The following is a 19793-nucleotide window of genomic DNA, read 5'->3' as shown; positions in this document are numbered from 1 at the left end:
CATTGCTGTTTGCATTTGGAAGATGAAAAGTCAATTACTCCTTTTTAGTACTGTGCAGCTTTGGAATTTTAAACAAAGCTTGGATATTTAAGGGGTGGTACAGTGGTTAGCACTGCCTCAGTGCCAGGAACTGCTTTGATTCCACCCTCTGGCAACTGTCTGTAGAGTTTGCACATTCTCCCCATGTCTGTGTGGGTTTCCTCAGTGTGCTCCAGCTTCCTCCCGCAGTCCAAAGATGTACAGGTTTGGTGGCTTGGCCATGCTAAATTACCCATAGTATCCAGGGATATGAGGGTTAAGTGGATTAGCCATGGGAAATGTAGGGTTACAGGGATAAGTGGTGGGTCTGGGTGGGATGCTCTTCAGACAGTCAATGTAGACTCAATGGGCTGAATAGCTCCCACACTGTAGGGGTTCCATGAAAAGCAAAATATTGCAAATGCTGGAAATCTGAAATGAGCTAGCATGCTCAAGAAGCTCAGCAGGTCTTGCTGCAATCTGGGGAGAGAAGCAGTGCATGTTTGAAATTGTATGACTCTTCTTTGGAATGTCTCCCTCTTGCTCATTTATGAGCCTCCAAGATAACAGGGTCAGCTTGTCATTCTGCCCAAGTTCTGGGTTTGAATAGCAGGATATGGTCACCCTGAAATTATCTTCAGGAGGGACTCTTTAACCATCTTGTTGTTAGAATAGGGAATTGTTACCACAAGGTGTGATAGAGGCAAATGATGTGTTTAAGGGAAAGCTAGAGAAACATGGGGAGTCCACCAGTTCAGTGCCTATTTAACACCACAACCAGTGTGGAAAAAGAACAAACTGACCAGTGGGTCCATTTTTCTATCTGCAGCACATTGCTTTAGAGTGAGGCCTGGGGAACTTGCTGCTGCCAACAAAAAAGCTCAGACCTCCACCTGTAGTGTCTGGGACATCATCTGCATCCCACAGATACATTGACTGACCTTTCCTTTTCAAGCTGCATGTGCTGAGCTTGCCAACAACAAAAGGTTTTGTTGGTCTGTCTCTCTCTCCATGGGGTAGAGGATGGCTGCATCTCCAAGCACCTGCTCCACAGGACAGTTGTCCAGTGCCAAGAGACCAGCAGTAGTCTGAAAATGTTAAGACTGGCCTGGGTTATCAATAAATGTACAACATGAAGGGAATATTTAATCTTTGAGAGATGATCTCTAGCTTCAGGTCTTCATGTGTCAGGACTCTTAAATTTAATTATGCTCTAACAATGTCAAACTAGAGCCTTAGACAACACAACCAAAGTACAGTGGAACTTCTGTTAATATTTCACAGCTGGCAGCTGTGGAGAAAATAGCAAACCTAAACATTTTTTTCCAAGTGATGGTGTTTTTAGTTCCGGAATCATTGAATACCGAAGGATGCTGTCGATAGAAAACCAGCAATATTCTTAATCACAGCAGATGTGGTGTTCTGATTAACAACTGCTCCAAGTGGTCCCCACAGTGTCTCAGCTTTGGAAGCTGTGGTGCAGATGGAGTGTATCAGCCAAGATCTCCCGCACAACCAGCAAGGGACACCTTCTGTAGCAGACCTGCCTTTGCAGAAGCAGTTTACTTTTCCGATGAAGGTTGGGTGGAGGGTGCTGCAGTGGGAATGTTTGAGCTTGCCAAGGTTCTATGGTTCTATTGGTAAGATCACTCGCAGAGGAAAAAGTGCCAATCAACACTTGGAGGTTAGGATGAGATATCTGTCGGAAAAGTGTTTCCATCTGGAGCAAGGGCATTAAAGCTTTTTGTTGTAAAAGCAGAACTGTGCTTTTAAGCTAGGATTGTATGTTTTGAGATGGCTTTCATTTATATGGTCTCAACATCCCAAAGCATGTTTTAGTGTGGACCACATAATCTGAATTTTCTGCACTGTGTCCAGTAATATATTGAGCTTTAGTTATAGTCTGGATATGACTCAATTAAAACTACTTGGACAATTACTTGAATTAGTACAATCTGTTGGTATAAAATGTTTAATGGGAAGTTGGAGCAAAAGTAAGACCATTCAGCCTATCAAGCCTGCTATGCTATTAAGCATGATCATGACAGATTTTAACACCATACTTGCCTATCTCTGCATACCTCCACACATTTAGTCTCTGGAAATCTATTTCCTAAATATTTCATTGGACTGTCATCCATAGTCTTGTGGTGTAGAGGATTCCACAGGTTTACCACCCTGTGAGGAAACCACTCCTCTGTCTGAAGTGGCCTACTCTGTATTCTAAGACCAGGATCCTCCAACAGTGGAAACACCATCCTTGTCCCAAGTCTCCAGCCCTATTAGAATTTTATTTCAACAAAATCCACTCATTCAAATTCCTGTAAATACATCTCCAATCAACCCAATCTCTCCTTGTGCAGATAACCTGACATTCCAGGCAACAGCCTGTCAACCTTTGCTGTACTCTCCTCTATAGCATGTATATCTGTTTTGGGGAAGGAGACCAAAACTGCACAGGTATTGCAGGTGCAACCTCACTAAGGCTTTCTGTATTAAGATGTCCTTGCTCCTGTAATCAACACTTACTTATGGTGAAGGCCAGCAAGCTATTTTACATCCTAACTGCTTTCTGCACCTGCATGCTTGCTTTCACTGACTGGTATACAAAGCACCTTTTGTACATCAATTCCCAATCTATCATTTTAGGTAATATTCTGCTATTCGTTTTCCTCTTGAAGCGGATAACAACACTCCACACTATGCTGCATCTGTCATTCATTTGACATTTTGTAAATAGCCTTGAAGCTCCTCTGAATCGTCCCCTCTCCTTGCAATTTCACTGCCTTGAAGCTCCTTTGTATGATTCCTGTTTGATTCCTGATCCAGATTTACACTCCCAGCTGGCACAAAGATTCCACATTGCAGCTCCTGATCATGATTTTTGGTGTGCAGCATGTTAAGCTGTTCTTATGCACTTGATTTCCAAGGTCTGGGGCATCACTCCAGAGAATTGAGATGTGGGTTTAACACCTTTCCCCATTGTCATTGCCACCAGCTGTAAATGACTTAAATGGTGACTTGGGTTAAAATATTTTGTGGGGCAGTTTAGGGTCCCTACCTTGGGGCAGTAGGTCTTGTTTCAAGTCCCACCTGGCCTAGAGGTGCCATCTCTCCAAATTGGTTGGTTGAAAATAATTGCAGCATCTCTCCTACATTGTAGCTGTCTAGGATTTTTGATATTCTGCTACAGCATTCTTAAGTAGGAGTCTAGGCATGTGAAGGCTTGTATTGGATAATCCTGAGACTTTGATTCAGATCTTCCAGTTGTTACTCATTGATAACCCAAGGCACAGTTGTGTTTTCAACCAACATGTAAGATCAGAGCTCAGTTCTTTGATTTCATGATGAAATTTTAAACTCTTAATACTTTCATTTAAGAGGTAAAGTGTTGATTCTGCAAGTGATACAGATGAGATCCTTTTCAGTTCTGTCTTTGTTTGGCATGTTTGTGGAATGTAAATGTGGCTTTCTCAGCAACCACTAATGTGACAGTCCATCCTAGAGGCAGCTGAAGGCCTTGCCTGATGCTGCAGGAAGTGTGAACGATGGAGTTCTGGACTCTGGCTCAATTATCCTGGTCCAACTTTGAAGCTAGGTGTCCGTCCATCCACCATTGTAACAATGTGGGGGAAGGTCCGCATTGTTATATGTATATTTTCCTATTTGGTTCCCTATGGGAGTCTAAGCTTGGATTTTTGCATCACCCTAATAAAAGAACTAGGAGCAGGAATTGGCCAATCACCACCACCACCAAATAAGAGCCTGCTGTCATTCAATGAGATTGTGACTGGTTTCTTGGCTGCAATGCCATTTCCTGGCTGCTCTCTATAACCCTACAACCCACTACTCATGAAAAAACTGTCTCCCCTCAAACTTATGTAATGTTCACCATGCTCTGGGGTAGTGAAATCAACAGATTTGACCTATTGAGGGAAGTAATTTATTTTCACATGTTAAATCTGTTGCCCCTTACCTTTAAAACTATACCCTTGGGTTCTAGATTTGCCCCATATGGGGAAACATCACCTCCATTGGATCTCATCCTCTAAACTCGAGTGTTGGTCTAATCTGTCTTTGTAAGACAAGCCCCTTATCTCTGGAATCTCTCTCGGAGCTTCCTCTGAACTGCCTCCAGTAAAGCTGCTTTGTCTGAAGGGGATCAAAACTCTACACCGTATTCTGGTGCAACCTCACTGCCTTGTGCAGTTGCAGCAGCAAGTAACCGACTGAAGAGGCTAGCGGTTTAAAACAGGTGCAGAAACGAGCTGTGCTGCTGGCCTTCCAAGAAGGCGACTGACTGTGTGGAGTTTGCACGTTCTCCCCGTGTCTGCGTAGGTTTCCTCCGGGTGCTCCGGTTTCCTCCCACAGTCCAAAGATGTGCAGGGTCAGGTGAATTGGCCATACTAAATTGCCCGTAGTGTTAGGTAAGGGGTAAATGTAGGGGTATGGGTGGGTTTCGCTTCGGTGGGTCGGTGTGGACTTGTTGGGCCGAAGGGCCTGTTTCCACACTGTAATCTAATCTAAGTGACATTGGAAATTAAGAGTATTCTGACTTTCTCTTGCTCATTCATGATTGCAGCCCTGTGCAGGTTTTAATTTAGTTTACAAGCTCTAATGAAGTGAAGATAATTCAAGCAACTGCTACTTGTTAACAGAAGCCACTGCCCTGTCTGTTTCCTTCACCTGGCACATGTTAACCCTGACAAACTGCATACTCAGTGCTGCAATGCAGTTTGGTAGCACTGAGCCTACAGACCTTGAACATAAGGTCAGGAGAGGGCCATTCAGCCTGTCAAATCTATCCCACCATTTCAGTCTGCCATGACCGATTGAGTGCCTTTCTACCCACCCAATCCCCATAACCTCAAAAGGAAACAGCTGGAATATTTCATCCTGTATGGCACCAAACTACTTGCATGTTGGAGCTGTACTCATCCAGACAAGTGGAGAGAGTTCTGTCAACCTCTGGCCTTGTGCCTTTATAGATGGTAGACTTTCACAAGATGGGAATAGAGTTACTTGCTGGAGAGTTCTGAACCTCTGACCTGCTGTTGTAGCTATGATATTGATGTGGCTGGTCCAGTTTTGGGTTAAACACTTCAGTGACTAATTTAAAGAGTTCTTGCCCAGCCTGCATTGCCCAGGTTTTGAGCACTTACTGCCCAGCCCTGAATTCACTTGAGGATAGTGGTGAGCCATCACCTTGAACCCATTTTGCAGTCCATGTGGGGTAAACTCATCCCATTGTTTCAAGTTTTGGTGTTTGAGATCCCAAAAGGGAAGACTTAAGTTGTTGTGAGCTACACAGTGAGTGGTTATGACTATAACGGCTGCACTTTCTGCCAACCTGTGAGACAAAGGTCAGATTTTATTTATGCAGTGTGTTGAGGGTGGGGGAGCTGTCACTCAGTGGTTTTTGTTCAGTGGCCTGTACATGTTGGCGACAGCTGTGGTTTGAATGCCAGCAGGTCTGCAGAATGGGCCCAGCGACTCCGTGGGCTGTCTCCAGGTTTTGCAGTATGCTCGCTGTGACAGATGGCCGGGTTGGGCTTTTACAGAAAGCAAGCGAGCAGCCCTCCTGGAAATGTGAAACCCAGGCTGTGACCTTTCAGTGTTTCCTCCCTTCCTGTCCTCATGGTTTAGATTGTTCTGATCTCTGGTCCTGCTGCCACAGCAGACTGGGTTACTGCTGATGGTCATGATTACACTCCATTTGGTTAGCAGTTTGAGGTGGGGGTGGGGGGGATAGGTGAAGAAAGTTTGAAGTTTTATATTGGCTGCCTTTCACAGCTGCACGGCATCTCAAAGCCTTTCGAGGTGTGTACGATAATTCTCCAGCCAGTTTATACATAGCAAAGCCCCAGAAACAGCAAAGACATGAATGGCTAGGTGAGCAACTACTGTATTTTTAAATGTTACTTAAACAGTGACCTCTACTCTTCGAGGGAGAGTGGGAGCACCTTTTGATTTAGCTTTTGTCTGTCAGGTTCAACAGCCCATCTGAAAGGCAGCATCTTGGGAATGTGACACTAAAGCATCAGATGAGAATTGGGCCTCAGGAATAGTTCTTTCACTTCAGCTGAAAATGCTGCTGAACCCAGGCTGGTGCCATGTATCTTTTTTTTTCTCTTGGTGGCAGGATGGTATGATGAAAGACACTACTGTCCATCTTCTCAAATGCAATCATTGAACTGGGCTAGGACCTGGTGTCCCATGTTGTTCCTTTGTACAGAGTCCCAATTCCTCTTGGTTTCCAGTGAACTTTAATTGCAAGCTTAGACTCTCTCCATATCTGAACCTTTTCTCTACCCAAAGGCAGGAATCCAAATAAATGGCACTGTATAAAAGCATAATTGGTTTCAGCCTTCACTCTGTTCCAGGAGTAGTCTTGTCCATGTTGTCAGGTAGGGGTAAGGAGAAAAGGTTCTCGTCACGAGTTTAGATTCCCTACAGTGTGGAAACAGGCCCTTCAGCCCAACCAGTCTACACCCTCCTTCTGAGGAGCAACCCACCGAGACCCATTTCCCTCTGACTAATGCACCTAACACTACGGGCAATTTAGCATGGCCAATTCACCTGACCTGCACATCTTCGGACTGTGGGAGGAAACCGGAGCACCCGGAGGAAACCCACGCAGGCACTGAGCATGTGCAAACTCCACACGCAGTCGCCTGAGGCTGGAATTGAACCTGGGACCCTGGTGCTGTGGCAGCAGTGCTAATCACTGAGCCACGGTGCTGCCCTTCACTAACTTAACAGTTTATACAGCCTGACCCTTGCATATAACAGGTACAATGGACTGATAAAATACAAGTTGCTGTACTGATTATTATTATTAAAAATTAGTGTATGATCTGAACAATAGGCTACAAGCAAATGGCTTTTTAAATTCAATAAGTTGATAGGGTAGCCTCAGTGGTTAGCACTGCCTCAGTGCCAGGGACCCAGGTTCAATTCCAGCCTCGGGACTGCCCATGGAGTTTGCTCATTCTCCATGTCTGCGATCTAAAGATGTGCTGCTTGGGTAATTTAGGACAGCCAATTCACCTACGTTAGTACATTACAGGCTACTCTACATTTACCCCTGACTAATCAGGTAGGGGAATGGGTCAGTGTGGATTACTCTTCAGAGGGTCGCTGTGGACTTGGGCCAAATGGCCTGTTCCCACAGTCGGGATTCTAGGAAGTTCAATGCGGCACTGCAATTTGGTGGCAATGTCTGTAACTGAAGTCAATACATGCTGGGTGAAGGAAACAAGATTGCTATGGCAGTGGTTGTGGTTTTTTGTTACCTAGCAACAATTTTGCTTACACTTTTTTCATTACAGCTTGTAAACGAAACTCAAACAATAAAATCTGTGCTCAGTTCAGGAATGTTCACTTTAACTGCAGCTCCCATCCATTAATTTGCACTAAAACAAAGCAAATGCTTGGCATTTTCCTGCAAAATGTTTTGTGACAGGATGATGGCCTTAAGCCTCTGGAAGATGGTCATTCTCCAGAACAATACACAACAAAACTCTTGAGTCCTGATGTACACGGACAAAGAATTTGTACCAACTGATGAGCAATTGGAAGTCTTTTTGGGGGGGGAGGGAGAGAAAAATCTCCCAGTAATTTGGAGCTGCAGAGTTCAAAGGTCCAGACTTGTGCATCTGAGTAGATCTTTCCGGGAAAGAATACAGGAATGAATCCTGCTTCAGCTGCTGGGTTACTGGATAAAACCTGTCTGCACATGAACTCTGTCCTGCTCAATTGTACACTCTTGCATGTACACATTGTTGCACACTCAACATGTTGTTTTGAGAACACATCTAGGCCCAAAGGCCAACTCTAAGTACAGGCTCACTGGGTAGCTGTCTAATCGCTGTAAATCTGAGACATTGCTGTCATAGCAAAAGACACCTTCTGATTGTCTGTCAACTATAATTAATATTCCCCAAGTACACACCCTGCATGTAGCAGTTTTAAATAGCTCACAGGTTACAGGTAAGTCTGATTTATGGGCTACAGAGGTGCCAAATAAAACTGCAAATTGAGACAATTTGCTAAGTGCAGACTTCCTGTTCTCTTCAAAACCAAGTTGTTCACTTTTTTGGGTATAGCCATCCAGTGACTGGTCAGTTTCATTAACACGATAACAGCTGCTATCGGAAGTGGGGGTTGGTCCACTGGTTGCCCTACAAGAGCCTGGAACTTTGGAGAAAGGAAACACTTTTTGAAAGCAATGTTTGTGACTGCAGTAGGTCTGTGGCTAAGAGCCAATAAGGCCTCAAGTTCGTGGTGTCCATCTAACAGGCAGATTGTCTGAAAGTATCTGTATTTAGGACCACAAAATGTTGGCTTTGAGGTACCTACTGAGTTGCTGGACCTACATAACTGGCAGTTAATTAACCAGCCTCTTTTGTACCAATAACGTCCATCTTCTGACCCTGCGCTAACACAACTCGAGTGGAGATTGTGCAGTTGGTTGTAGTCCAGGTCCCTAAGGACAAGAAACAAAGAACTGAAAGTGCTAGAAGTCTGCAGCTAAAGCAGAACTAGCTAGAGAAACTCCTGAAGAAGTGTCACTGGATCCAAACTATTAACTGTTTTCTCTCCACAATGCTGCCAGACCTGCTGAGTTTCTTCGACTGTTTCTTACAGCTGGAAGCGAATATTTGGCTTTGATATGTGCTGTATCTGAACGCATTGCTACATGTTCATTGGAAAGAATATGTTCTGAGACACTTTAATGCAGTGTTGTATAGGAATGTGAAGGTACTGCAGGCTGCTTGATAATTCTAAGTGTAGGGAAGGATTCTAAATCTGCTTTACATTTCTGTGGACTGAATTTGATGCATTTCAAATTAAACCAACAATGGGTGTTTTTGTTTGTTCGTTTTTTTAGAGCACAAAGTCATCATTGTTGGGCTGGACAATGCTGGGAAAACAACCATCCTCTATCAATTGTGAGTACACTTGTATCGTCTCTGTCTCCAGATTGCTGCTTTAGAATCTTTTTTAAAACCATAAATCACTGCAAGTGAGTCTGGTTCCAAAATAACTGGACTGAAGGTTTGTGTTTGAACAGGTTTTGGTTCAAAATGCTGAGACATTTCTGGGTGCACATGCACCTTAAACCCATCCCTTCTGACCCAGAGACAGTGAGAGCCCTCTTAATTGTGTACATGCTTGTTGGAATTGCTTTTTGCAGTCGACTACCCTTAAGAAATCAGAATGAAGTTAAAGTATCTAATGTAGATATATCCATTTTTAACTACAATGTGATGCTTTTTCATATTTTGTTAGGTGTCAAGTCTGCAACTAATTCAGACAGTGAGTTGTGAGCTGTTAAATATTCTGCACATATGCATAGAGATGTATAAGATGCAGACTGATATTTGAGGTTTGTCCATCAATTCCTAAGGCACAGGTGACATGAGCTTGGAGTTGATTTTGCTCTAGTGACAGCAGGAATATTGATTTTTGATATTCCATAATGGATTGAGTTTTCATCCACTCTGGACCCTGAGCTTTCCACTTGATGTAATGGATGTTGTCGCAATAACCTTGTAACCCTCTGGTTTTGTTACCAGCTTAATGAATGAGGTGGTCCACACATCTCCCACGATTGGCAGCAATGTGGAAGAAATAGTCGTGAAAAACACTCATTTCCTAATGTGGGACATCGGTGGCCAAGACATGCTGCGTTCAACGTGGAGCACGTATTATACAAACACTGAGGTATGTGGTTCTATGAAGTTCTGTGACCATTTGCCAGGAGCTAGATCCAGTTCTACATACTATCTCATGAAGGATATACTGGGCTTGGACTAGGTGTGATGTTGATTCAGCAGATTGATTACCAGGATTAAATTGAGGAGAATTAATGATCATTTGAGAGGATTTGATAAAGTGGAGGAAACTTGACTAGATATAATTGCCTGGTCCATAGCAGAAGTAGGCCATTCAGCCCCTAAAGTCTGCGTTCAATGAGATCTCATTAGCTCTTAACTCTGCTTTCTTTCCCTTTCCATAATCCTTCATTCCCTTGTTGATTTTAACAATGTCTGTCTTGGCCTTGAATATATTTGTCTATCCAATCTCAATAGCCCCTTGTGGCAAAGATTTCCAAGTATTCACTCCCCTCAGAAGATATTTCTCCTTACCTGTGTTAAAGCTGCAAACCCTTACTGGGACAGTGCCCTCTGGTCCTAAGCTCTCCCACAAGTGGAAATAAGCTTTCCACATCGCCACCTCAACAGATTTGAAGGACAATAGGTGCCTTGGTTGGTTGGTGTGATTGGATAAAAATGTCTTTAACTGGAAATAGTTGCTAGCTTTGAGGGTCCAGTAATGACGTGAGACATAGTCCTAAGCCATTCAGGAGAAAGTGAGGATTGCAGATGCTGGAAGAAGGGCTCATTCCTGAAGGGCTCATGCCTGAAATGTCGATTCTCCTGCTCCTTGGATGCTGCCTGACCTGTGCTTTTTCAGCAACACATTTTCAGCTCCTAAGTCATTCAGCCCATCAAGTCTGCTCCACCATACAGTAAGGCCTTCCCATGTCACCTCTGTAATCTTAGAACTTAACATCTGAACAAACTTATCATTTACTGAGCATTCACAGCTGTCTGGGTTAGGGAATTCCAAATGCACTCCATCCTCTTGAAGTTTTTTTTCTCATCTTAGTCCAAAATCAACCCCTTGTGTGACTGACATCAAGGTCTGGACTGTGTAGACAAGGAGTCCATCCTCTCAGCATTAGCCTTTTCCATTCCCTGATGAATTGTGTACGAATAAAAGTAGTAGTCTGTACAATGCAGTAATTTTCAGTCTAATGCTGTTTAATCCTAGTTAACAACTCCCAATATCTGAGTAATCGTGCCTCTACACCTTCCCCTTTTCTACTCATTACCATCTCCATCTGTTTTTAAGCCTTTGTGCTACCTGCACCTGTATTGATGTACTTTCAATTGTATTGACCCAACTTGATGCAGGGAATTGCTATAGAGTCATAACTCTGAATCAAATTCAGTCTGCAGTAATTTGTAATGAATGCTTCTCTTGATGGTGTTGCCCAGATGCCTAGTGTCAGATTGAAGTGCTGGAGTAACTTTAAAATGTCACATAGCTAAGCTTCCTCCCAAGATGGTTGGAGGTGCTGGCGGAGCACTAAACACCTGATGCTGTTAGTTTTCAGGTAGAATGTTTCATTAGGGATGGTTGAGTGGGTATTATCGCTGGGGTGGCACTGTAGCTCAATGGTTAGCACTGCTATCTCTCAGCGCCAGGGACCCAGGTTTGATTCCAGCCTTGGGTGTCTGTGTGGAGTTTGCACATTCTCCCAGTGTCTGCATGGGTTTCCTCCCAGGAGCCCTGGTTTTCCCCCCCCGCCCCCCCAAACCAAAGATGTGCAGTTTAGGTGAATTGGCCATGCTAAATTACCATAGTGTTCAGGCATGTGAAGGTTAGGTGCATTAGATAGGGGAATGGGTCTGGGTGTGTTACTCTTCAGACGGTCGCTATGCACTAGCTGGGCTGAAGGGCCTGTTTCCACACTGGGAATTCAAATTCTAAGACTGTCTGACCCTTAGAGTTACATTTTCTGCCACAGTGTCTCCACTCCAAATTATTAATAGTTCTATTAAACAGCAAGTGAAAGTAATGAGCTACATTGAAATAATATGCTAAATGTTTATCTGTCGAGTGGGAACGTGAGCTGAATGATTTCTAGCTGTTTCACGTGAATTGAAATTTCCCAAGAGCTCCTTATTTCAAACCCCAAGCCCCCTGACTTTATTGAACAACCAGCATTTGGATACTACTGCAAGGATTTGGTATCTCATTAGTTCAGGCAAATTTCTAAAGTAACAACTTTCAAAACTTAACTGCACTTCTGATTCTGGAAATCCCTTTTGAATAGTTTCAGGAGGTTTCCTCATGTATACTATAGCTGACTGCTTTCCAAACAATAGTTGTGATTCAACCCCAGTGCTAACATGACTGGCAGAGACCAGTTTCTAGGGAATTCCTCTATTCCAGGAATTGAATTTGAAATCTCTCCTTAATGCTCCCCCTAGCCTTGAAAGCCCCATCCTAGAGAAAAGTCAACTATTATTAACCCATCATGCCTGATAAAGGGCTCTTGCCCAAAATGTCAATTCTCCCGCTCCTCAGATGCTGCCTGACCTGCTGTGCTTATCCAGCACTGTACTCTACTCCAATCTCCAGCATCTGCAGTCCTCACTCTCACCTATCATGTAGATAAGAAATTGGCAATGTTTGTGATGTAGGCTTTAAATATTCTATATTCTAGATTTTGTAATTGAAGTGTGAATAAATGCAATAAAATTATGCTGTTTGTGCTTGATATTTAGAATTCAAATCACTCAGTTTCTCTGAAAATGCTTGTAGATCAAAACAATGACTGGTTCAGTCCTCTGTTTGCATTAACCTGGCTAATCCAGAGGTAGAAATACCAGTTCAGGGGGTGTTTAAAAATCAGATGTAAGCTCTTGACCTAGTGAAATCTGCTGAATTTACACTGCCTCTCTCCCATTACACCTGTCATTTGAAGGTGAATAGCTATTTGGGTGGGTTGCTGTGTACCAAAGGGCAAGCAACTCTTCCTTCCAGAAGAGAAATAGAATTGCAATAAACAAACCGTTGCTTTCCAATGATCCAATTGCTCAGTCCAAGGAGATGCACTTCCCTGGACATCCCTCATTCCTGTTGAAAAGGAGGACTGCAGATGCTGGAGATCAGTGGAAAAGTGTGGCACTGGAAAAGCACAGCAGGTCAGGCAACATCTGAGGAGCAAGAGAGCCAACGTCAGAAGGGCTTATGCCCAAAATGTCGATTCTCTTGCTCTTGGATGCTTCTTGACTTGGATGATGCTGGAAAAGCTCAGCTTTTTTGACTCATTCATATTGAACTCAATTGCCAATAGTTTTCTATTTCATGGTGTAAATAGAGATTTGCAATTGATGTAATTTCATTCAGTGGGAGAAATTAGCATGGATGGATAGAAAGGAATACATAGAGGAAAATGGAAGATCTCTCACATGGCATGGTTGGCAACTCATTAGCCTAGAAAATGATCTGCATTGCCACCATCTTAAAATGAGTGCCACAAATTACATTGTGTGCGATCACCATGTCAGTAGAAAGTGGGAGACATTGTGCAAAAATATGTACGAACCACAGGTGGTCTGCTTTTGGCAAAATTGCTTGAATTTAGGTGGAATTAGCAACAGGGAATGGTGTTCAACCTTGTACAGAATGCTCAAACACCAAAATCACTGGGACTGTCTCAAAAGGACTAAAGAACACGTTGTGGAAATGGGCTTAATAGTCCTGTTACAACAGATCACATGGAATCTTGGTGTGGGCAAAATGGAGGGTTTGGCACAAATACAATGTTCAAAAGACACTTGGATAGTATGTGAACAGGAAAGGATTGGAGGGATATGAGCCAGGGCCAGACAGGTGGGGCAAGTTCAGTTTCAGGGTTATGTTCAGCATAGACTGATATTCAAAGTTTGTGTGAAGATTTGTAACTCGGGTGCTCATTGTTGTGGTTCTGTTCGCCGAGCTGGAAGTTTTTGTTGCAAACGTTTCATCCCCTGGCTAGGCGACATCATCAGTGCTTGGGAACCTCCTGCGAAGCGCTTCTTTGATGTTTCCTCCGGTGTTTATAGTGGTCTGTCCCTGCCGCTTCCGGTTCAGTTTCAGCTGTCCGCTGTAGTGGTTGGTATATTGGGTCCAGGTTGATGTTTGTTGATGGAGTTGGTGGATGAATGCCTCTAGGAATTCCCTGGCTGTTCTGTCTGGCTTGCCCTATGATAGTAGTGTTGTCCCAGTCGAATTCAGGTTGCTTGTTGTCTGCATGTGTGGCTACTAAGGATAGCTGGTCGTGTCGTTTCGTGGCTAGTTGATCATGTATGCGGATTGTTAGCTGTCTTCCTGTTTGTCCCATTGTGTTTTGTGCAGTCCTTGCATGGTATTTTGTACACTACATTCGTCTTGCTCATGTTGGGTATCGGGTCCTTCGTTCTGGTGAGTTGTTGTCTGAGCGTGGCTGTTGGTTGACAGCCACGGAAAGACCACGGAACGAGGACATACCACAACTAAAAGGACTAGCCACACTACCATACATCAGGAGCATCTCGGAACCGACTGCCAGACTACTGTGACCCCTAGGACTCATAACGGCATACAAACCAACAGCCACGCTCAGACAACTCACCAGAACGAAGGACCCGATACCCAACATGAGCAAAACTAATGTGTACAAAATACCATGCAAGGACTGCACAAAACACTATATAGGACAAACAGGAAGACCGCTAACAATCTGCATACATGAACATCAACTAGCCACGAAACGACACGACCAGCTATCCTTAGTAGCCACACATGCAGACAACAAGCAACATGAATTTGACTGGGACAACACTACTATCATAGGGCAAGCCAGACAGAACAGCCAGGGAATTCCTAGAGGCATGGCATTCATCCACAAACTCCATCAACAAACACATCGACCTGGACCCAATATACCAACCACTACAGCGGACAGCTGAAACTGACAACCAGAAGCGACAGGGACAGACCACTATAAACACCGGAGGAAACATCAAAGAAGCGCTTCGCAGGAGGCTCCCAAGCACTGATGTCGCCTAGCCAGGGGATGAAACATTTGCAACAAAAACTTCCAGCTCGGCGAACAGAACCACAATGGACTGATGTGACCAAAAGGTCTGTTTCTGTGCTCTCTGACTCTGTCACTCCTCCACTTTGCCATACAGCACTGCAAACTAGCTTTCAACTAGCTATCTGCCTTTTGGAAGTTTTTTTAAAAAAGATAATGTGGAACATACAGCCTCAATGTTGGAAATAAACTCATCGCCATGTCTTTTAATCTTTTAGTTACTGTCAGTGGGAACAGTATTTCCTGACAGCTTTGCTATTTCCAAATGTATTACAAGTACTGAACCTTTGTCTTACTGCAATCTGCTGCTAGCTTTCCTGCTTGAAGCCAGGCTGTTTTGAACTGCATTGTTGTACACTTGGGTATGAATGGGTCAAATTATTGTCTAGTTGACTGCTTTTTAAAGTTTCTCACATTGTGATGTAAAGTAAATAGGAGAGGGCAAACAGCTGGATTGATCTGGCAACTTGTTCAGAGTCGAGTTTCTGGTAATCTCCTCTCCATGAAGTTTGTATTGCAGCTGGCATTGCTTAACCTTTCGCACTATCTGGGTACTATAGTGTTTATACAACTATCCAATCTGTTGATTATTAACTTCCATGAAACTGACAAATCCATCTTCAGGTTGAAAAAGAAACCAGTGGCCTGTATCACACTTGCCATTTCCCCTGTGTCCTGCCATACTCCAAACACTGCAGCAAAATGTCCATCTCCTGTGCACCAGGCTAGCCAATTAACATTGAAGTGGTTGCAACTTTACCTGTCAAAATCTGTTTAAATTCTTTTGACACTGAGGAATAATTCCTTGTGACCACTGTTAGTCAGCATTGCCAGTGGAGCTGTTTGTTACACTTAAGCTGCTTTAACGCTGGATCACAACCAGGGGTGAAGCTCTAAATTACTGTCTGTAATGGCTGTTGCCACAATGACACCAATGTCACATTCTGGTATGTAGCTGAAACTGTACCAGAGTACCAAATCTAGTCATGACTTTGTTTCTGATTAATGCAGCACAAATTTGAGTTGCAGTAAAATCTTTATTTCTTGAATCTGTCTGCAGTTGTCTTGATTTGAATTGAATAGAGCTGCTTTTAGTGTAATATTTTGGTTCTAGATTTGTTGCTACTGAATTGCTTGATAGAATAACTCTTGAATGGATTCTTTTTCCCCTTTCTGTCCACCCCATGTTTCCTGTAGGTTTCTGCTCTACTGAATTGGTGTAGAGATGTGCATGGCCATTTGGAGTTCTGTGCTGTCTAGCCTGTCTCTATCCAGTGAGGTTGAGACCATTTATAAAGAAGGCAATGGTGAAGGAGAGTAGAAATGCCGTCAATGAATACCTCCAATTATTCAAAGATAAATACTGATAATCCAGTTGTAAAATTAAACAAGGAGCTAATGATAAATGATATTTGTCTCCAGAAAAGGTCAATTTATGTTCATCATGGGTAACTTTGTTTTTCAGTTTGTCATTCTCGTTGTGGACAGCACAGACCGAGAACGGTTGACAATAACGAAAGAAGAGCTCTACAAAATGCTGGCACATGAGGTACAAGTTGCTGCTAACAGCAACCTTTTTATTACTGGATATGCCAGGGTGGATCAGGGAACTTGTTGCTAGAGTGATGTCTGGAATGTAGAATCGTAAATCATTTTTGACTCTGGTTGTTTCTGTAAGATTTGACTTTCAGGTGTTTCAATAACTGGGTGGCCTGATTCACTGAGTAGTCATAGGACTGTCAGGTTCAATCACCTGTCTGTAGGAAGTGGAGATGTCAAGTTATCATGTGACCATAAAAGAAAATCTATTTTTAATATCCCTGATCAATGACTCACTAGTTGAAATATTACTTGTATGATGAGTCATGTAAGCCAGATTTTGTGCTGAGTTGACTGCTCGCTCCAGCCACAGTTGGTTTTGGTGCCTTGGAGAGGGAGGGACTTCCCTTTGTCAGGGAGTAAACACTAGAAGTATTGGTTTTCTGAGCAGTGTCCCCAGGGAATGCAATGGACTGTGAATGTCATCCTATCATGGCAATTGTTTGAATTGGATCAGACTGGAATGTTTCCTCTGGATATCAATCCAAAATGGAATCTGGTGTAGGTTTGTTGGATTTGTAAGTGCTAGAAAATAGGATTTGATTAGTTAAATGGTGGCATTTGACAAAGACTTGATGAATGGAAGGATTTTTGTGTGCTGTAGACCTGACTCTTGGCTATGGAATAGTAATGCATGTCAGTGGACCATTATGACTAAGAACACTAGGTAAGCAGGAAGGTGATTAAGGACATTAAGCAATAGTTATTTCACTAAGGCAGATGGACCTTAGTGCTGACTAGCATTAACTGTCCACTGGTTGTGCCTGTTTAGAAGGGGAAGGAACAGCTGATTTCCTGAGTGTATGCTGAGTGAAAGTTGACACTTCTGGAGAATAGAGAAACTGTATACTAAAAATACAAGATACCGAAAATCTAGTAGGGAATTACCCAGTGTCACCTTCCTCTTGGAGGAAGTCTGTTGCTATTGGAGCTGTTTTTATTACAGGGTTTGTCATAAGGATTAAAGATTCAAAATTATATTCAATCCTCCATTTTCCTGTCTTAGCTCTGGTTAATAGAAAACACTGATCATGTTTTTTAACAAATAAACCAGTTCTAACCACACAATCAAAATGAGTTATCGACTTGTAATTGTATCCCATCTGAAATCCCTGCATAAGCGTGAAGGTGGATGCAAGTAAACATAGTTGTTACAGATGGAGGAAAAAAACTGTCCATTAGCACCAGTCCACAGGATTCAATGTGTCCTATCGTTCTTTACTGCAGGCCCAAGACTGCTCCGTCTGTATCGTTGGTTAGAGGCAGCGACTTATGGGCAAATACTCAGTAATACAGCTGAGTGAGAGCTGTTGTCTATTTTTAAAATTCTTCATACTTAGCCTGCATCACTACCCTGCTGGATGTCTACCTGCTCCTGAGCCAATCACTTGTCGTCATATTGAGCAGTCCTGACCCACAACTGGACCTGATTGCTTTTTTTTTCAATCAACAGTCCATTCCAAAGCTGCCCGAGTGTATTCACAGTGCCAGTGAGACACTAGAACTATCACTCCCTGTTTGAACAAAGCAAGGGTGTTAATGTAACAGTTTCCTTGATTTCAAAGCGGTATCCTTCCCCATATTAGTCTGCAGTCAAAGAATAAACAAAACTGTGGTCATTACATCAGGGAGTGAAGAAGTGTGGGACTTGCTAGCACAAGGAGTGGTTGAAGGGAGTAACATAGATGCATTTAGGGGATCCACAAACCATGAGAGCAAAAGTCATGTTTGGTTGAGATTTGAATGGAACACAAATGCTAGCACGGACTAGTAGGGCTGAATAGCTATTATCTGAAAAACCCAGAACCTGCAGTTTCTTAGGATGGTTTCAGATGTCCAAACATGTGTAGGTCTGTTAGCATCCTTTGGAGGAAAATGAGAATTTTTGCTTGAATTAAACTCCCCTAATACAAGTGTTTTTTTTTTTTCTCCTCCCCTCTGAGAGCTCAAATTCAGCTTGTCTGCAGGTCTGTTTGGGTGGGTTTTCTAAACTACCTTCAGTTACAATACAATTCCATACAGCATGGGAACAGATCCTTCAGTCCAGTCTGTGCCGGTTGTAATCCTTAATCAGGTTTTTAGACAGGCAGGTAAAGGATACCTGTTGCGTATTGAAAGTATTTCATGTCCTCTTTGCCTGGTGTTGGTCTTGGAGACCAGCTCAAACACCCCTTTTTAAAATTAAGATCAACTTGTTGAGCACACAGGAGGGACAAACATTTGAATTGGGTTGGTTTGTTTTGTGGGGTGCTGGAAAAGCACAGTAAGTCAGGACTCATCTGAGGAGCAGGAGAATCAGTGTTACAGAAAAGAGCCTCTTGCCCAAAACGTCGATTCTCCTGCACCTCAAATGCTTTTCCAGCACCACGTTCTTGACTCTGATCTCTAGCATATGCAATCCTCGCTTTCTGTTTTTGTGCTTAGGCAGCATTACTTTGGGGTGAACTGTTCAGTGCTGGGATTACTTTGATCTGAAGGATTGGTAACCATGGCTTGTTTTCACGCTAGGACCTCCGGAAGGCAGCTGTGCTTGTATTCGCCAATAAACAAGACATGAAGAACTCCATGTCAGCAGCTGAAATTTCCAAATTTCTGACACTAACTTCTATCAAAGATCATCCCTGGCATATTCAAGCCTGCTGTGCACTCACTGGCGAAGGGTTAGTACTGAACTAAGATTGGCTGCTTTATATAAAAGAGGAATTATGTTAGGGTTTATCCTAGGAAGTTGGTGGAAGAATGTTTTTGTTTTCTGCAGCAATCTGACTTGTATGAAGCTGTACATTTTCGGGGCAAATTCTGCATTAATCACTTCAATATCTGAACAGAAGTTTAACTTTTATATAATTAAAAATTCAATATTAATTTAAATGTTTGAGCAATGTGCTGAATGAGTTGGCAGAAAGGAAGACTCCATTGCAGACTAGTTGTAAGAAATTAAGCTTTCCTGATAACTCTGCAGTATAGATACTCTTCAAATTACCCCCAATCCTGTTTTAAAACCCTGATCATTTTAAACCATTAGCTGAAATGAAGGTATCGGGTTGCTGAGAAATTTGCATCTCCTAATAGCTTCAATAAGTGCTTTGTCCCCTTGAGATTTCAATCAGTTTGTAATGCTGCTTGCAAACATTGCAACTAAAATGTAGCTATTTATGATATATGGAATCACTCATATCTGATATTTGAATTGGAATCTAGTGAAATTAATCCTAACTGTTTTGAGATGTCTCCAATTTAATGCATCTTTACCAGGTAAAAACACTGCTGTTGATTCAAAACAACAGTCCATCAGCATACAGTTTGAGTTTTAGTTTATTTTGCTTTGTGTATTCTCGATTGAATAGACTGAAAAATGAAAGCTTAATCTTTCAATCTCAAATGAACAGTACTTGTTTACTTATGGCAAGGAGTATTCCAATTTTAGTATATTTCCATTTCCCCAACCTGAACTGAAATGCATTCATACCAACAC

At 42.8% G+C, this 19793-nt stretch overlaps 1 protein-coding gene across 1 annotated transcript in view; it reads left to right on the top strand.

Moving 5' to 3' along the window:
- Positions 1–19793, top strand: part of LOC122539789 (ADP-ribosylation factor-like protein 5B) — a 35546-nt gene that overhangs the window by 10863 nt on the left and 4890 nt on the right. The window contains exons 2-5 of the mRNA XM_043674845.2: positions 8912–8972; positions 9600–9747; positions 16185–16268; positions 18827–18978. Coding sequence (XP_043530780.1) covers positions 8912–8972; positions 9600–9747; positions 16185–16268; positions 18827–18978 — 445 coding nt within the window. The remainder of the gene's footprint in view (positions 1–8911; positions 8973–9599; positions 9748–16184; positions 16269–18826; positions 18979–19793) is intronic.

This window comes from Chiloscyllium plagiosum, unplaced genomic scaffold (assembly GCF_037043375.1).
Source record: "Chiloscyllium plagiosum isolate Xiang-an unplaced genomic scaffold, Cpla_swu_hap1 HiC_scaffold_32, whole genome shotgun sequence".
NCBI classification, from domain to species: Eukaryota; Metazoa; Chordata; class Chondrichthyes; order Orectolobiformes; family Hemiscylliidae; genus Chiloscyllium; species Chiloscyllium plagiosum.
Note: the sequence above shows the minus strand (reverse complement) of the source record. Positions and strands in the feature narration are given on the sequence as shown.